The 18585-nt window shown below is 43.2% G+C and overlaps 1 protein-coding gene across 6 annotated transcripts in view; it reads right to left on the bottom strand.

Annotated features, from left to right (window-relative positions):
- The window catches only part of SORCS2 (sortilin related VPS10 domain containing receptor 2), a 1263434-nt gene that overhangs the window by 12845 nt on the left and 1232004 nt on the right, over positions 1 to 18585 (bottom strand). For 2 of the 6 annotated variants that reach the window (XM_033949940.1, XM_033949949.1), the window contains exons 25-27: positions 10890 to 10992; positions 4044 to 4201; positions 1712 to 1786 (exon numbers count right to left, since the gene is read on the bottom strand). In XM_033949940.1, coding sequence (XP_033805831.1) covers positions 1712 to 1786; positions 4044 to 4201; positions 10890 to 10992 — 336 coding nt within the window. The other 4 variants (XM_033949957.1, XM_033949966.1, XM_033949975.1 and 1 more) reach the window with 4 other exon arrangements.

Here is an 18585-nt window from a genome sequence, read left to right as displayed (position 1 = left end):
AAAAGCTGCTCTATCTCCTTTTTAAATGTTGACGCCAGCAACCTTGTTCCACCCTGGTTAAGGTGCAGCCCATCTTTGCAAAATAGACTCCCCCTTCTCCAGTATGTCGCCCAGTTCCAAACAAATCTAAATCCCTCCTCCCTGCACCATTGCCTCATCCACGCATTGAGACTCCGGAGCTCTGCCTTTCGTTTGGGACCTGTGCATGGAACAGGGAGCATTTCTGAAAATGCTACCCTGGAGGTTCTGGATTTTAACTTCCTACCTAAGAGCCTAAATTTGGCTTCCAGAACCTCCCTACCACATTTCCTTATGTTATTGGTACCCACATGTGCCAAGACATGTACCAGGTTCCTCCCCAGCACTGTCTAAAATCTTATCTAAGTGACACGTGAGATCTGCCACCTTTGCACCAGGCAGGCAAGTAACCATGTGATCCTCAAGTCCACCAGCCACCCAGCTATCTACATGCCTAATTATCAAATATCTCACGATAACAGCTGTCCTAACCCTTCTCTCTTGGGCAGAAGCCCCTGGAGACACATCCTTGGTGCAAGAAGACAGTGCATCCCCTGGTGGGCAGGTCCTGGCTACAGGGTTGCTTCCTACTTCACCAGGGTGATGCTCTTCTTTAAGAAGACCTCCTTCCTCCGAGGCAGCACAGAGGCTGCCACACTGGATGTGGGACTTTTCTACAACATCCCTGTAGGTCTCCTCTATGTATCTCTCTGTCTCCCTTAGCTCCTCCATGTCTGCTACTCTAGGCTCAGGAAATTGAACTCATTCCCTGAGTGCTAGAAGCTCTTTACACCGAGCACACACATAAGACCTCTCACCAACTGAGAGATAATCAAACATGTGACACTCAGGCAAAAGACTGGATAGGAGTCCATCTTCCTGCATTGTAATATTGTTGATTTCTTTCTTAAGTTGCTATGGGAGTTGGAATATTTATTCTAAGTTCCCTTAAGATTGCTAGTTATATGTTAGATTATGGTAATGTTTAATTTTTATTATTATTTTTCAATGTTATAATTGGTAGGTTACCCTCTAGGGAATTACTATCTAATTTAATTTGTAGCCTTCTTATTGGTTCAAGGAACTATAAATCAGAGATCAGGCCAAGACTGGGGAGCTGGGGAGGGTGAGTGCCAAGACTTGGGAGCTGGGGAGGGTGGGTGCATGTTAAACACTAAACAATACTTTCCTCAACTGCTATCTGTACCCTAATCTGAATTAATGCTCTGAAATGCAACCTAAAATATTAATCTAGACATACTGTGATGAGTTAGACTGACCTTAAATCTAGGCATCTATCGCCAGACATAGTTAAAGCAAACTTATGAATACTTTTATTGACTCTCATCTGTCCAATCTTGAACCACAGAGGTTTACTTATCAGGATATTTGTGGGCCAAAATATTTCAACAATTCCTTTGCATTCCTAGAAACTGCCATAGTCTGCAAGATGAACGTTCAAGTATCCTGTAACACTGGAGGTTAGACTGGTAAGAAGCTGTACGGCTCATTGATTCTGGGAATGGCTCTGTTACACCATACTTACAGCTCTCTGATCCTAAAATTAATACGGAATATGGAAGCTGAGGGAGAATAATTTACCAAAAGGCAGAACATAAAATAGGTGCTTACACTATCTGGCACTTAAAATATGAGAATATGATTGGCAGTTGGAAAGTTTTTACTATTGTACCTGTGCTCCCATGCTCAGCAAAGTGAAGGCATCTGGTCTGCAAACAGGGCCTTGCACATTTTATTAGCTCTAGGCCTAGTATGAAGAAGAAGAAAACTCAGTGCACGGGGCAACCTCAGTACACAACAGTGTGCTCTAAATACGTCTCTCTCCCCTTTACAGGTTCAAAAACACAGACATCTCTGAGTGAAAAGCTGCTGAATTAGATCATGTAAACTAAAGTATAAGAGAAAAGCAAAAGGGGGTCTTCCATACCCCTACTGTATCTCTTTGTTACTGGGCTTCAAATGTCAGATTTCCAGGTGTAAAAATTACATTCTTGTACTTCTGGATCAACAAATCTGTGTAAGCTAATAGGGCAATTATAAACATTAAACTATACCCACACATATACACACACGCACGTATATATAAATATATGGGCAATTTTTCAAAGGCTTAGTTCAGATCTGTGTACCTAATATAAGGAGTTGGGGGGAGGGGGGTGTAGATCGGCTGAACCCACATACATGGATTTTTGGATGCCTTAAAATACAAGTTCATTTCCACAACAGGTGTACTTTCAGCTGCATAGAAGTGTTTTGGGTAGAAACAATGCGCATATATTTAATCTTCAGAAATGGCTGTAACTTGTTGAACTATGACATTGTTCAACACTCTTAGGTGTACACATGTTCTTTTATCCACATAAGCCAATTTGCACAGACGACTGACACAGGTACCTGGCTAGGTCATTGTGGGCTGAAACGTTGCTCTGCCCCCTCCCCCCCTCCCCAGTGCTATTTAACCGGCCAGTCATGTGATTTACCCAGTTAAGCACAACTATTCAGGCCTATCTTTGACCGCTAAGCACCTAGCCAGTTAGTGCTACATTGCCACAGGTGGTTTGCATCCCACAGAATGAATATCAGCCTTTATAGGAATACTTTTGAAGTTAGGCACCTTATTGAAAATTCACCCTACATATTACATATATATGTGCATATACATAAACATATATATGTCCTTTTTAATGTGTATATGATGTATTTTCACATACAATAACAACAGAAAACATGGAATGACATCTAATCTTTTCAATCTCAGTTGTAAGAAGCTCTGCATCTACAGTATGAAAACAATTATTTAAACTTTTAGGTATATTCTTCTTCTCACAGTAACAGATGCTGGACACACATCCTGCAATTGTTCAGAAATGTCCTTTCTGCCACCCATTACAGTCAAGTTTGCAATTTGGTGACATCCCCGGGAAAAGGAAAAAAACGATATAAAGAAGAGTCTTTTAGCTTTGCTTTTGGCTGTAAACATCAGCTAACCAAATAACTGTGCATCTCCCGGGAGTTAATACTCAGAACCACGCCGGAGTGATTACCTTAGAAAGAACAAAAAAAAAACAGCATTAGCAGGTTTGATTTTTTTTTTTCTCCTTGCATCAGTGTTCTATCAATATTCACACATTTTGGGAATACAGAAAAACAAATAAACAAAAAAGATAATGGGGTTGATATTCAGCTGATGACATATCTGGGTTCATATAAGGAGGTTATGGTGAAATGTGTACCTGAAATCCTTTATGTGACATTCACAGCAGTGCTCCCTAAGGTGCCTCACTGCTCTGTTGACATGTCTGTGAGGCCAGTCCATTAAAATGCTGGCCCTTCCCATTCTGCATTTGGGCAACTTGGGGCTCCTTTTACTAAGGTGCGCTAGTGTTTTTAGCGCACACAGGAAATGACCGCGTGCTATGCTTCTAGAACTAACGCCAGCTCAGTGCTGGTGTTAAGGTCTAGCACAAGGGGCAATGTAGCGCGTGCTATTCCACGCGTTAATGCCCTTAGTTAAAGGAGTCCTTGATTTTTGAAAATGGCCAACAAAGATAGACGTCATAAGGGCAAGAACATCTAGAAAAGTCATTTTAAAAAAGATAGACATCTTGCAGTTTTGAAAATGGTAATTTTCCTGACCCAACTGTTAAATGTCCTTGTAGAAACGTCCAAAGTCAGGCTTAGACGTGCTATTGAAAATGCCCCCATACATCTTGACCCAGGCCTTCAATGGCTTGTCCAACCTTAATGATACAAATGATATCTTGGTTACAGTTGTTCAGTGTACAGAAGAATCTTAACCCTTTATTTGACATTGTTGCTCAGAAGCTCTTATGGGAAATCTGCATCTCCAAATGCCTGTTACTTGGCACTGTTGCTCTCATTCAACATCAAGTTATGTAAAGCAGCTGTTTCATCATCTGCCAATTAAAGGGTTAATATGCTTAAAAACTGAACCGAGACTTTTTTTTATAAACCCATTCATACACAGTGACATGAAAATTTACCTCTTGCGTTACCTAGTGTTTGCGTATCCATATCATCATCAATGAACTCTTCACCCTGAATGATATTCTGTGTGTCCTCACTGTGATTAACAGGGCTTGTCATCTCTTGTTCCTTCTCATTGTGCATCTGAGCATAGACAGTTCTGCCAGGCACTTTCCTAAACATTGTGGAAAATTAATGAGCTGGATTAAATTATATCCATTTCACTGCAATTCAAAGAATAGTAGAATTTTCACTTTATAATAACAGCTCAGTAAGTAGAATAAGCATTCAAAATTTTGTGAATTTTCGGTTCATAGACAAAACCGCTGAAGACAAAGGCGCATGCCGACAACTGAGCGCAAGATGGAAGTGCGCGCTGAAGAAAAAGAGTGTTTTTAGGGGCTCCAACGGGGGGTTTTGTTGGGGAACCCCACCACTTTACTTAATACAGATCGCGGCGGCGTTGTGGGGGGTTTGGGGGGTTGTAACCGCCCTCATTATATTGGAAACTTTACTGTTTCCCTGTTTTTTAGGGAAAAAGTGAAGTTTTCAGTAAAATGTGGGGGGTTACAACCCCCCAAACCCTCACAACGCGGCGCAATCTGTATAAAGAAAAGTGGGGGGTTTCCCCCCATGCCCCCCCACACCCCTCGTCGGAGCCCTTTAAAACAGTCATTTTTTTCGGCGCGCACCTCCACGTTGCGCTCAGTTGTCTTTGCGCGCCTTTGTCCTGACACCGAATTTTCGTCAGTTTTTAACATGTGAATTTTGGACAGTACTGCAAGCCCCAACTACTTGAAATTTAAAACATTTTCCTTCTGATTTTACCTTATGCTTGAAGGCTTCACACAATTTAACATTTAGGGGCCTAGGAACTTATCATGTGAAGGAAGAGTCTTATGCTTAGTGCAGCAGGTTAATAACCAGGACAGCCAGGGTTCAAATCCTACCTTTGCTACTTGTGATTTTGTGCAAGTCACTAACTCTCCATTACCAAGGGTACATATGTAAACTGTAAGCCTTCTGGGGACAGAGAAATACCTAACGTAACTGTCCTTGAAGTACTGAGAAAAGGCATAGACACTGACAGGACAAGGCAGGTATGCTCATTAAGGTCTGATTTCTGACACCCACCTTAGATTGTGTGTTCACTTTAGAGTATCATGCTTACTGAAAGATCTCAGCTATAAATATGCACTGTAGCTGGCACAAATCCCCCCTCACCCCCACAGGCAAGTCCAGCAGCCCCCCTCGTGGGTAAACAAAACAGCAGCAGCAATCTCCTTCCCCCCCCCCCCCCCCCCCGGCAGGTCAGCAACCCTATGCCTTCCTCCCTAATTTTCCTCATGCCTATTTTACCTTCAGGAGCCAGAGCCTCAGTCAGGCCGTGGAGAAGAATCTTCAGCCTGCACCGAGACCTTCCTTCTGCCTCAGAGGCCCACCGGACACGGCCTGGACTCAGTGAAGAAGAGACGAGGTTCGTGTGGGGGTGAGGCTGTGGCGGAACAGGGTGGAGCTAGGTGGGGCTCGGGGCAGGGCTGGAGGCGGAATGGGGTGGGGGCCCACATGTTCTCTTTTTTCATTAACAAGGCTGATAACCTTAGTCAGAAGGGGGAGAGGGGGAGAAGCTGAACAAAAGGCAGGAGGGAGGGAATGGCTTAGGGGAGATATGATTGAAGTCTATAAAATCCTGAGTGGAGTAGAACGGGTACAAGTGGATCAATTTTTCACTCCGTCAAAACTTACAAAGACTAGGGGACACTCGATGAAGTTACAGGGAAATACTTTTAAAACCAATAGGAGGAAATTTTTTTCACTCAGAGAATAGTTAAGCTCTGGAACGCATTGCCAGAGGTTGTGGTAAGAACGGATAGTGTAGCTGGTATTAAGAAAGGTTTGGACAAGTTCCTGGAGGAAAAGTCCATAGTCTGTTATTGAGAAAGACATGGGGAAGCCACTGCTTGCCCTGGATTGGTAGCCTGGAATATTGCCACTCTTTTGGTTTTGGGCAGGTACTAGTGACCTGGATTGGCCATTGTGAGAACGGGCTATTAGACTTGATGGACCATTGGTCTGACCCAGTAAAGCTATTCTTATGTTCTTGTGCTTTATTTGGCACAGGGGAGGAGGGAGGGAACAGATGCTAGCCAATGTGAGGGAGACCAATTTAGGAATAAATGGATATTGATTTTGGCCATTTCTACATAAAAATTTTGAGGTTTTTATGCCAATGACTGAAAAAAGGAAGCATGTGAGTGAGTGCTGTAGAGCACCATGTAAAAGCTTCCATAAGTTCTGAGGCTTTTCCTACTCCTTAAAGTTGAAGTAATAAAAATAAAATTAATAGTGGTGGTTGGTTGTTTTTTTTACAGTGGGTAGAGTTCTCCGAGTTTGGCATAGTAGTTAGAGCTGCAGCCTCAGGGCCCTGAGGTTGTGGATTTAAACCCCCATGCTGCTCCCTGTGACTCTAGTCATGTCACTTAATCCTTCATCCTTCACTGCCCCAGGTAAAATAGATAGTTTGATAGTCCACCAGGACAAATAGAGAAAATCTTGAAGCACCTGTATGTAAATCACTTTTGAGTGTGGTTCTATAACTACAAAAAGGTGGTATACAAGTTCCAATCCCTTTTCCTCCCCCCTTTACCACTATCCCAGTTTATTTAAACTGAATCTACAATGCCTAGAATCCACTCTCCTGCCCCATTTCCTCATCATCCCTTCCACTCTAGCTTCTACTTGGTGAACGCCAAAGATGAAACTGATTAAGCCAAAGATGAAACTGATTAAGCAACTTCATATCTGTACACAATCCACAGGTAGATGTGCATAATCTGTAGGTGATTTCATAAAATCAAGAGTCACCCACTGTGATTGATCATGCAGACTATTTTTTTAGAAACGTGCACTGTATCCATGGCAGGAAGACACTAAAGTTGTTTCCAGAGCAGTGATATACAGTACAAGGCCAATTTGATAACATTTTACAAACCTATGGGGCTCAAAAGAAAAAAAAAACTTAAGACATCCAAAAAACCATCTAAATTGGCACTTGGATGTCCTAATCATCGAAACGTCTAAGTACCTATAATCAAAACCATTTTCATGGATGTCTAGCAGGCCATTTCTCACACTGTGTGGCCAGAGTTTCAGGGAACGTGTTAGGAGGTGAGTTATGGAGTTGTTTTGGGTGGGCTTTGGGCATGCATAACTTGAACATCCAGCACATATAATCAAACCTTTCCCAAGATGTCCTGGTTAGAACAGACATTCGGAGCTAGATCTCTTTTAGAAGCATCTAAGTGCCACACAGGTACCCAAACTGGACCACTTGATACATTAAGGTATGACTCCCCCACTCCTCACTAAACCCCTCCCACCCCCTAAAAGTCTGTCTCTAGAATAGCAGCACTTGGTATGGGAAAGTCTATTAGAGCATCACATAGGTGTCTTAAGTAACCTGGTGGATGGGCTAGTGAACCAAAGAGAGGACCCAGGCCCACTGCATTTATAGTGGAAAGTGTGAGCCCACTGGAGAAGAGGAGACTTAGAGGGGATATGATAGAGACTTATAAGATCATGAAGGGCATAGAGAGAGTAGAGAGGGACAGATTCTTCAAACTTTCGAATAATAAAAGAACAAGAGGGCACTTGGAAAAGTTGATAAAGGACAGATTCAAAACGAATACTAGGAAGTTATTTTTTACTCAACATGTGGTGGACACCTGGAATGCGCTTCCAGAGGACGTGATAGGGCAGAGTATGGTACAGGGGTTTAAGAAAGGATTGGACAATTTCCTACTGGAAAAGGGGATAGAGGGGTGTAGATAGAGGATTACTTCACAGGTCCTGGACCTGTTGGGCCACCGCGTGAGCGGACTGCTGGGCACGATGGACCTCGGGTCTGACCCAGCAGAGGCATGTCTTATGTTTTTATGTTCTTAACCCTACACTTCTGCCATATAGGTGCAACCTGCAGCCATGAAGGCTATTGGGGTGGTAGACAGGTGGGTCTAGTAGTGTTTGGAATTTTAGAGGGTTCACCATAAATTATAAGGGGTTTATGGTGACATGTACTTCTGGCACTCTTTAAGTCAGGGGTGTCCAATGTCAGTCCTCGAGGGCCGCAGTCCAGTCGGGTTTTCAGGATTTCCCCAATGAATATGCATGAGATCTATGTGCATGCACTGCTTTCAATGCATATTCATTAGGGAAATCCTGAAAACCCGACTGGACTGCGGCCCTCGAGGACCGACATTGGACACCCCTGCTTTAAGTGAAGTTCACAACAGTGCCCTCCATGGTGTCCCACTGCTCTGTTGGCATGTCTGTGTAGCCAGTCCATCACAATGATGGCCATCCCCACATCCAAATGGTCTGGATTTGGATATTTTCAACTTGGACGTTTCTGTGGTGGAGAATGGTATATAAAGTTAGGCGTCCTAAGGGCTGAATGCCCTGCCAGCCTAGATGTCCAAGATGGTGATTTTTGAAAACAAAATATATATTTTTGGATATCTAGAAGTTCAGCTTTGAAAATGGATGTTTCTGTGCTTCTGACTTCAGATGTTTAGCTGAAAACGTTCAAATTGGACTTTAATGTTCTTTTAAAAAATGGCCCTCTATATGTGTAACTGCCAAAAATTGAATGACAAGACTGTAATTTTAATCTGGTTTCATTTTGGAGGCAGAAATAAACAATGGATGATTAACACTCCCTTAATATCTCATGTAAGCCCCAGGCTGAAATGAACATTTTAAAAATATATATAGATGCATGGCTCGGATCTGATATAAAATCCAGTGGATATATTTTCCCTCATAGATACACAGTATATTTTCTTTCTGAAATGGGGAATACTTGTATAGATTTTTGCACCATTCACGCCTCGAGAGACTACGGGAACTCCCAGCAGCCATTTCCTCATGGCGATCTGCAAGGGGCAGGAGCGAAGGAAGATCGCTCCTGCCCCGAAAGCCCTCTAGACCACAGTTCTTCAACCGCCGGTCCGCGGACCGGTGTCGGTCCGCAGAAAATTTCTGCCGGTCCGCACAGGGCCGGCGAGATGGACGCCGTTAAATTTCCTGCCCCAGTGTTCGCGGAAAACTTCTGTTCCTCCCAGCCTCCGATGATCAAGACAGGCTGCCGACGTCGGGCATTCCCTCTGTGAGTCTCGCCTATGCGGAAACAGGAAGTTGAAACAAAATAGGCGGGACTCAGAGAGGGAATGCCCGACGTCGGCAGCCTTTCTTGATCGCTGTTCTTGCCGAGTCGCCAAAGAGGGCCCCGGGGAAGGTGCAGGTAGAAGGGAGATGGTCAGTGTGCGGGGGGGGGAGGCGTCAGCGTGTGGATTGGGGCCATCAGCAGCGTCTGTGCTGAGAGTCTGCCCACGTGCAGAATGCGGCGGGTAGGATGCCTCCGGCTCATCTTGGGCGGCAGGGCCTGAGGTGCAAAGCTGTTTTTGCCGGCTTGGGGGGGGGGGGTCGCGAATGTGCAGGGCACAGCAGGAATAAGATCATGGGGAGCCTTCAACAGTGGCTGTCTCCTCTCCTAGCAGCTCTGTACTTACCAGGGCAGTGATTCACTTTGGCAATTTCCCCTTTCCTCAGAGGCGGCAACGGACCCAAGGCTGCCTAAGGAAATCATTACTGCAGGCAAGTACTGAGAGCTGCTGGAAGGAGAGGAAGCCACTGTTGGAGGCTGGGAAGCTGATAGATAAAGGGAGAGCTGCTACTGCACCTGGAGGGAGGTAGAAAGAGAGATGCTGCTGGGAGGGGAAGAGGGAAAGGGATGGGAAGAGAGCTACTGTTGAATAGGGGAAAGGAGGGAAGGGAGATGGAAAAAAGGAAGGAAACAGCTGGAAGGGAGATTAGAGGAGGGAAAGGTGAGAGACAGGAATGAGAAAGTAGAGAGAGACTGATGCTGGAAAGGGGGTCAGCAGAGAAATGAGAGAGGGATAAAGATGCTAGATCTGGTGTAGGAGAGATAAAAATGAAGAAAGCAGTGAAGCTGGAATGAATGATGTAAAAAGGAGAGAGGAGGCACAGGCTGGATGGAAAGGGGAGAGGAGCATAGAAAGAATTCGGATACATATGGAAGGGGGAGAGGCCAGACAGTGGATGGAATGGGCAGACGCTGGAAGGAAGAGTGGAAAGAAGATGAAAGCAGAGACCACAAAAGGTAAAAAAAATCATTTTATTTCTATTTTGTCATTACAATATATCAGATTTGAAATATATATCCTGCTAGAGACATAACTGGGGACTGCAAAGCCTAACACTATTCCTATCATGTGTGACTGCAGTATTCTGTTAGCATGATATTTCTGTGTAGCATTCTGTAATAATTTGGCTTGTTCAGTTTTCTTGATAGTAGAGGGGATATATGTGAAGGGGAGGGGAGACAGGGGTTTTGTTGGTCCTTGCTCTGAATATTTATATTTATAAAATGACAATTGTACAGAATATTGTTTCTTTTTATACTTTAATAAAATACGTTCAATATAAAATCATAACTGAGGCTTGTGCAGATGGGATCAGATGGTTTGTGGGGACCAAGCTTGCGGAGACGGGGCGAAAATGTGTTTTTTTATTTCGGTCTTAGTAGTTTGCTGGTCCACAAAATAATTATTTTATTTCTGCCGGTCCACGGGTGTAAAAAGGTTGAAGAACACTGCTCTAGACCACCAGGTAAGGCCAGGAAGGCGGCATGGAGGAAAAAAAGATGGATTTTTTTTACATGAAGACTGTTTTTTTATTTTCCCCCTCCCCAGAAAAAAATCGCGATTATATGAAACCGCAAGTGCAGAAATCGCAAATGGGGAGGGGGAAGCGTATTTGTGACTAGGCTCGGGTAGACTTGCCTTTTAAATTTATATAAGATGAATGCTCCCACTGCTACTAAACAGACAGCAAAGATGACTACAATAGCCCAGTATCCACCACCTCCTCCGATCCTTTGGGAATCTAAAATGAGAAAACATTAGAGATTTAGGCAAACTTCTTTTTGGGTTTAATATTAGCTATTGAACTCTTAGGGCTGGATTCTACAATCAGCGGCCATCTAAAAAAACAGCCACCGATCACGTGTCAATCACGCACCAGTGCCATTTGTAGAATCGCAGCTTCGTGAAATGTAGGCACCTGAAATGTAGGCCAGGGTTTTCAAGGCCTATATTTCGGGTGCCTACGTTTTATGTGCCTCATGGCTTTGGAGGTGCTATATAACACCTAATGCCACTTCTGGTGTTAGCCACGCCTACAGTGGCAGAAGACATTGTAAAGTGCCTCCGTTGCCATGATGCAGGCACTTTTTTTTAGGTGCTAGTAGGCACCTATATTTTATTTAAACACTTTTATTTTTTTTAATGGCATTTTATATGTAAGTTAGGGCTCCTTTTACTAAGCTGCGATATCGTTTTTAGCACGCGCTAAACCCACACTACGTGGCTAGAACTAACACCAGCTCAATGCTGGCATTAGCGTCTAGCATGTGCGGCAATTTAGCGCGTGCTAAAACCAGTATCGCAGCTTAGTAAAAGGAGCCCGTAGTATCAGCACCTAACCTAAGGTGTCATTTATAGTATAAAGGCTTTGAAAAGAACCAATCTGAAATGGCTTAGAAAGGCTCTCCAAACAGAAATCTTTCCCTCTGCTCAAGAATTGCTTGAAGCTACATCTGCAAAATTTGGCAAATATTTCTTTTTTTTTTTTTCCATTTACCTCTTTAAGATCAAGTACTTGTATAAACTCAATGGAATAAGAACCTAAGAAAGAGTTTAAAGTTCAGTTTTGTTGGTCAAGGAGAGAAAGGTCTAAAGGTTAAAAAGAAATATTAATATCTAATTAATATATAGATGAATAAAGAACTTTTTTTTTTCATTTTTCCATCTTACAACAAGTACACGATATTACATCATATTAAACTTTTACATATCACTTGAAATTCATTCAATTATGATTTTACATACATAAATTTATTCCCTCCCCACCCACTTTTCCCACAAGTAATTTAATTCAAAATATTTCCCTTTCTGATGAATACATATATTTTATTGGGGGGAAGGGGGGAAATTGGATGATTAATATTTTTATTTAATGATTGGATTTCTGTATGTATTATGAAAATTTTCATTGAAGAATTGTTGGGTAGGGGAAAGGTTATAATATCTACTTTAATGGATTATATGTATAAGAATGTCAAGTGCTGTATATTTTTTTAGTAATGTAATGTTTTAATATTAATCACTTGTTTGTCAGTTTTAAAATGAATAAAGAATTTTAAAAAAACCCAAAAACAAAATATCATATACATATTGTATTCCTATCTATTATCTATCTATCTATCTTTATAGATGAATAAAGAACTGATCATTCTGCTGCTTAGCACTCAACCCTTCACTTCTGTCTCCACTTCACTGAGGTAAAAAGCAATTTTAGCCAGAGATTAATTTATTGCTCTACATTAAGGGGGAAATTCTATAACCAGCACCTAAATGTAGGTGTCGGTAGGCGTCCTGCCGATGCCTAAATAATTGAAAAATGACATCAGAAACAGCAATTTTAGAGCACCTACTGACCCTTAAATAAAAGGCAGCTGAAATGGCTGCTGGAATCATGGCTAGGTAGCTGCTTTAGGCTATGGAATGCCAAAGTAGGTGTGGCCAATGCCGGAAGTGGCGTTAGGTGGCTAAAGCAGTTACCCAGCCACGATTCATGCCAAGGTAGGCCTGATTCTGTAACCGGCGGCCAACTCAGATCACCTGTCAATCATTCAAGGGCGCCGGTTACAGAATTGCGGCATTGGGGAGTCCCTGCCCCTCAGCTGATGGGGAGGGGTGGAATTCCCCTGCCGTGATCAGCTGAGCCAGCTGCCGCAGACAGAGACCCACCAACCAGCAGAATGGATGCCCACTCCCACTGTTTCATATTCTTATTCAAGGCAAACAACAACGTTCTCATTGATATAAAGTAGATAATGAGAGAGTAGATGTAGTAGAAGTAATGGTAGTTGAAAACATTGTACTGTAGATCTGTTTTAATTTGCACAACCCGGCCCATGTGCTTAAGGCCCCGCCCACAGAAGGAGTCTAAGGCTCCCGGGCCTATTCTGGTTGGCCCAGGTGCCTCAGGCCCCACCTGTGGGCGGGGTTTGAGCCGCCTGGGCCAATCCGGCCCCATTCCTGCGCTGGCTGGCCTGCCGGACGGGCGGGCTTGGCACCTGTCCATCCGGCCAACATTTTTTGAGGTACGGGGAAGGGGGTGGCGGTGCTGGGTCATGGGGTCAGTGGGGGGGGTCGTGGGTCGGCGAGGGGGAGCCGATCAGGGGTTTGAGGGGGGCGGTCGTTGAGGGGGTTGCGTCGAGGGCAGGAGGGCCTGGGATCCCTCCTGCCTGTATTTTAGTGGGGGGTGGGGGTTAGAGGGGGTCGCGGGCCAGGAGGGCTTAGGCTCCCACCTGGCCCCAACAGATTCGGCCCGGGGGGGGTTTGGGGATCGCGGGGCAGGAGGGCTTGGGCTCCCTCCTGTCCCGATAGTGTTGGGGAGGTTGGGGGTGCCGTGTGACAAGAGGGCTTGGGATCCCTCTTGCCCCATCGAGTCGGGGAAGGTCGGGGTGCCACGGGGCAAGAGGGCTTGGGCTCCCTCTTGCCCCATCGAGTCGGGGAAGGTTGGGGTGCCGCAGGGCAAGATGGCTTGGGCTCCCTCTTGCCCTGATCGTACTCGGCGGAGTCAGGAGGGCTTGGGCTCTCTCCTGGCCCAATTGGAGGGGTGGATCGCTGCAGGAGAGATAGGTCATCTCTCCTGCTGCTTTAGTGATCCCAAGTGCCGCATTTGGCGGCACTTGGTGATATCGCTATTGTGGCAGGGGAGATGACCCATCTCTCCTGCCCTGATGGTTGTGGTGGGGGGTGGGTAGGTTGCCAGGCCGCTGAGCTGATGGCACAAGCCGCCATCAGCTCAGCAGCCCCTTTTTCGGCACTTATACCTGTTTTGACTTGGTCTAAGTCAAAACATATAAGTGCCGACTAGGCAATCTGTCAAATGTTTTGGTTATACCTGTTGCACGCCTAGGTCTAGGTCGGCCCACCTCCCGCCCATCGCCCGCCCTTTCCCCTCCTCTAAAAATGCCTCTTTTCTCTCTGTGCGTTTAGAGGCAGGGGAAAGGCCTAAGCTGGTTTTAGATACGTCAAAACCAGCTTTGATTATGGGTACTTGGACGATCAGGCTTTTTGATCGTCCAAGTAGCCATTTAGGCCACTTTTTAGACTTTTTTTTTATTATTATGAGCCCCTTAGAGTACAGCAACCAAGTGCAGGGTCTCAAGCCCACCTGCCGCCAGACAGGAGCCACTTCATATTTTATAAACTGCCAAACTTCATATCTAGAAGAGGAAGCTAATTATCCTACTGTCTCAAAACAGCATGACTTTCATGCTCAAGTAATTTTGTTCCATCTGACGACAAGCAGGATGAATCAGTCACACTTCATATTCTGTGTGTCAACAAAAGAAAAAAAAAGAGATAATAAAAGTAAAGAGGTTGCTAAGTGTGGACAAGACAAATTTTTTTTAACAACCTGTGTTGAGGGGGATGAAGTTGGAAAAAACCATCTAAGAAGACAGGATTAAGTTGGAATCTACCCTTCAAAGACACCTTGAAGTACAGATTGGCCAAAACTAGTGTCACGCGAGGAGTCAGTGTCTGAACACCTCCGATGAAGAAGGTAGAGAAAGGGGTTGACGAATGGCTTAGCAAGAAGGCAAGAAGTGCAGAAAAGAAGGAATTTAAGCAACCAGGGATGGCAAGAACTGTAGCATTTAGCTGTAGCAAGTAAAGGTGATGACAAGTGGCTGAAGAACTGAAACAAGAGGGTATTACCGGTAGTTATCTTAATGAGTGGGGAGATACAAGATACAAGGTGTCTCTGACTGCCCTGTGATATGATAGCCTAAGCTATCAAGTGCTGTGCTTCAGTTAATGTACTTAATGTTATCTGCTAAATAGCTCTCTGCTAAGCTATCATTTCACAGGGCAGTGAAATGCCTGGAAACCTGCCTGGAAACTGCTATCTCAATAAGTAAAAGCCATGTACTCCTCTTCCAGAGGTCATTAGTTCAAATCCCAACCAGCTCCCCAGCACGTATTTTAATTGTGACATTCTACCTTGTAGGTGCACCTTGATGATCTCACAATGAGTTCACCATTGTGCAACTGCAAACCTCCATTTGCTATGAAGTAGAAGCCATGCTAAGGTCTGTATTTGTTTTTTTCTATTTTTAAGCTTTTGCAAATGAAGTTACGTATGCAATCTATATATTTTTGTTATTTGCTTTCAAGAATGAGCTAATTGGAGCACTGTTTAGTCAGAAAAAAAGGATAAAGCTATGATTTTCATGTGCTGTGCTTCAATTAATGGATCTTTTCCTCTAATTAGCAAATAGCATTGATGTTTGTCCACAAAAATGGAAGGTTTTGCATGCAAAATACCTGTTTTGATGTGCCCCGTTTATGTGATGCATTTTTAAATGTATTTTGAGCTTAATAAAGCAAAACTAAAAACCCAGAGAGCTATGTAGCAGATTGCATTAAGGACGTCCAAACTGTGCCTAAGTTCCGTTCATAGAATTCATATCTATTTGAAGCCCAGACTAAGCTCAAAAGTAGACCTGGCTTTCATTCGCCTACAATATAGGCATCATATGGATGCCCTGGATCATTCACCCCCCTCTTCTACAAAACCGCATTAGCGGCAGCCGTGCAGTAACGGCCCCAAAGCCCATAGAGATTTAAAGGGCTTCAGGGCTGTTGCCGCACGGCAGCCGCTAGTATGGCTTTGTAGAAGAGGGTCAGTGTTATGTAAATGAATCAAAGGATGCTCAAACCACGCCCATTCCACACCCACGTCTATTGAGTTAGGCGCGAGTTTTAAACATGGACATCCATGAAATTGTGGCTGCAGCTATAAAGTGGCATCTACATCCTTTGGATGCCTAAGTACCAATTATCGCGTGTTAAGACCCTTAATTGGCTCATTAACTACTTAGATTGGACGCCTAAAGCACACCTAACTTTAGGCATGACTTAGGTGCCCTTTATAGAATCGGGGCCTTAATGTTTAATGTGAGCAAGTGCAAAGTGATGCATGTGGGAAAAGAGGAACCTGAACTATAGCTATGTGATACTGAGTTCTGTGTTAGGAGTCACTGCCCAGGAAAAGGATCTAGGTGTCATTGTTGAGGATTTGTTGAAACCCTCAGCTCAATGTGCGGCAGCAGCTAAGAAAGCAAATAGAATGTTAGGAATTATCAGGAAAGGAATGGAAAATAAAGATGAAAATGTTATAATGCCCTTGTACAACCGAACCTTGAATACTGGTCACCCTATCTCAAAAAAAGATATAGCGGAATTAGAAAAGGTACAGAGAATGGTGACGAAAATGATAAAAGGGATGGGACGACTTCCCTATGAGGAAAGGCTAAAGCGGCTAGGTCTATTCAGATTGGAGAGAGGTGATATGATGGTGGTCTTTAAAATAATAAGTGGAGTGAAAACGGTAGATGTGAATCGCTTGTTCACTCTTTCCAAAAATACTAGGACTAAGGGGCATGCGATGAAGCTACTAGGTAGTAGATTTAAAACAAACCGGAGAAAATATTTCTTCATACAATGTACTCTAGAATTTGTTACCAGAGAATGAGGTGAAATCAGTTAGCTTAACGGGCTTTAAAAAAGGTTTCGATAATTCCCTAAAAGAGAAGTCCATAGGACATTATTGAAATAGTTGGGGAAATCAACTGCTTATTCCTAGGGTAAGCAGCACAAAATTTGTTTATTACTTGGGATCTGGCTAGGTACTTGGGACCTGGGTTGGCCACTGTTGGAAACAGGATACTGGGCTTGATGGCCCTTCAGTCTGTCCCAGTATGGCAATTGTTATGTTCTTATTTTATTTATTTATTTAAAACTCATTTATTTACCATAACATCTGATTAAAGCCATTCTGTGCAGGGTACAACAAAAACATAAATAAAATGGTATTAATGCACATACTCTACACCTCTAATCTAAGAGAACTAAAGCACTTATATTCAACTAGAAATGCTTCCAAAAACTTTCTAAAATACTGTTTTAGAAACTCTGCATTTCAGTTAAAAGCTGATTCCGCACTTTGGCAGAGCAATTAAAATGTATGTGTGTGTGTGTGGAGGGGGGGGGGGCAATTATTTATCATATAATTTATTTTTATTTTTGTTTAATTTGTTTTATTATGGGTAATTCTCAATGTATATGAGCTATTTCAGAACAGCAATCTAACCCATTGCACAAAATTTTCCCCAATACCATACTTCTCCATTTCCCAAAAGAGATACTGCCATGAAATCATATTGAAGGCCTTTTTCACATCTAAACTCATTATTAGTCCCCTATCCTCAGAAGGTGAGGCAGTTTGGAGCATAACTAGAACCTTTAGGAAGTTTATAGATACATATCTACCAGGTACTAAGCCCACCTGATCAGTGTGGATTAAGGAAGGCAAGTATAGTTTGTTATCCTCGTTGAGTAATGAAAATGGTCGATAGGGGCCTAATTGGTTGTGTAGCTATCCTGATCTCTGCTTCTATTATGGGTAAACTTAGATACTCTGATTGTTGTGTTAGAGAAGGCAGGCATAGACCCTCCAAAAATGCATCCTGGACTAAATCGTATCCATCCTGTTTGGAGTACATGGATTTATAAAAATTCACAAATTGGGTAGTAATGTCAGTGGAAGAAGTATATAGGACCCTCGGTTTGTCTTTAATGTGTATAATTGTGACACGTATGTGAAACGGATGTTATGAAAGAATTATTAATATTGAGTGACACTGCCTAGGATCCATGATAGCTGTTACAGGGAAAACACAGGTACTATGAAAACACATACTGATTGATGATCACAAAAGCACATCAGCCCAACATGAACGAGCAAGGACTTTTCAGCACCTATTGAGCAGGTCCTCAGGCAGGCTAACACATAACATTCCACAAGCATTCAGTTAACTCAATCCACAAGCATTCAGTTAGCTTAATCCATAAGAGGGGGGATGTGTAGTCAGATTGGTATTAACACATACTAATTGGTAAACATCCACAAGGAAGGGATGGGAAATTAGCTCATGAGGCAAACACATACTAATTAGTAAACATCCTCCACTAGGAAGGGGATGGGAAATTAGCTCATGAGGCAAACTAGGAGTATATTGATTGGTAAACATCACCCCGGCATTCAGCTAGCTCAATCCACAAGGATAGGGGGATAAATACTGCTTCCCCTAGAAAGAAAAAAAACCTGTAAGAGAGGACATTTCCACTACTGACAAGCTGTGTGATGATATTTTGTGAGTAAGCCTCCTGATCGTATGGAAGGTGACAGAATAATGATGTAATAACCGGTAACGTATTAATTCAAACTCTGTACTTAATCAATGATTATGGCTAGAAATATTGTATATATGTAATAAAATGGCTAGAAATATTGTATATAGGTAATAAAACTTAATATGTATACTATTTTGATTTCCTG

Source organism: Geotrypetes seraphini, chromosome 1, assembly GCF_902459505.1.
Source record: "Geotrypetes seraphini chromosome 1, aGeoSer1.1, whole genome shotgun sequence".
Classification (NCBI taxonomy): domain Eukaryota; kingdom Metazoa; phylum Chordata; class Amphibia; order Gymnophiona; family Dermophiidae; genus Geotrypetes; species Geotrypetes seraphini.
Note: the sequence above shows the minus strand (reverse complement) of the source record. Positions and strands in the feature narration are given on the sequence as shown.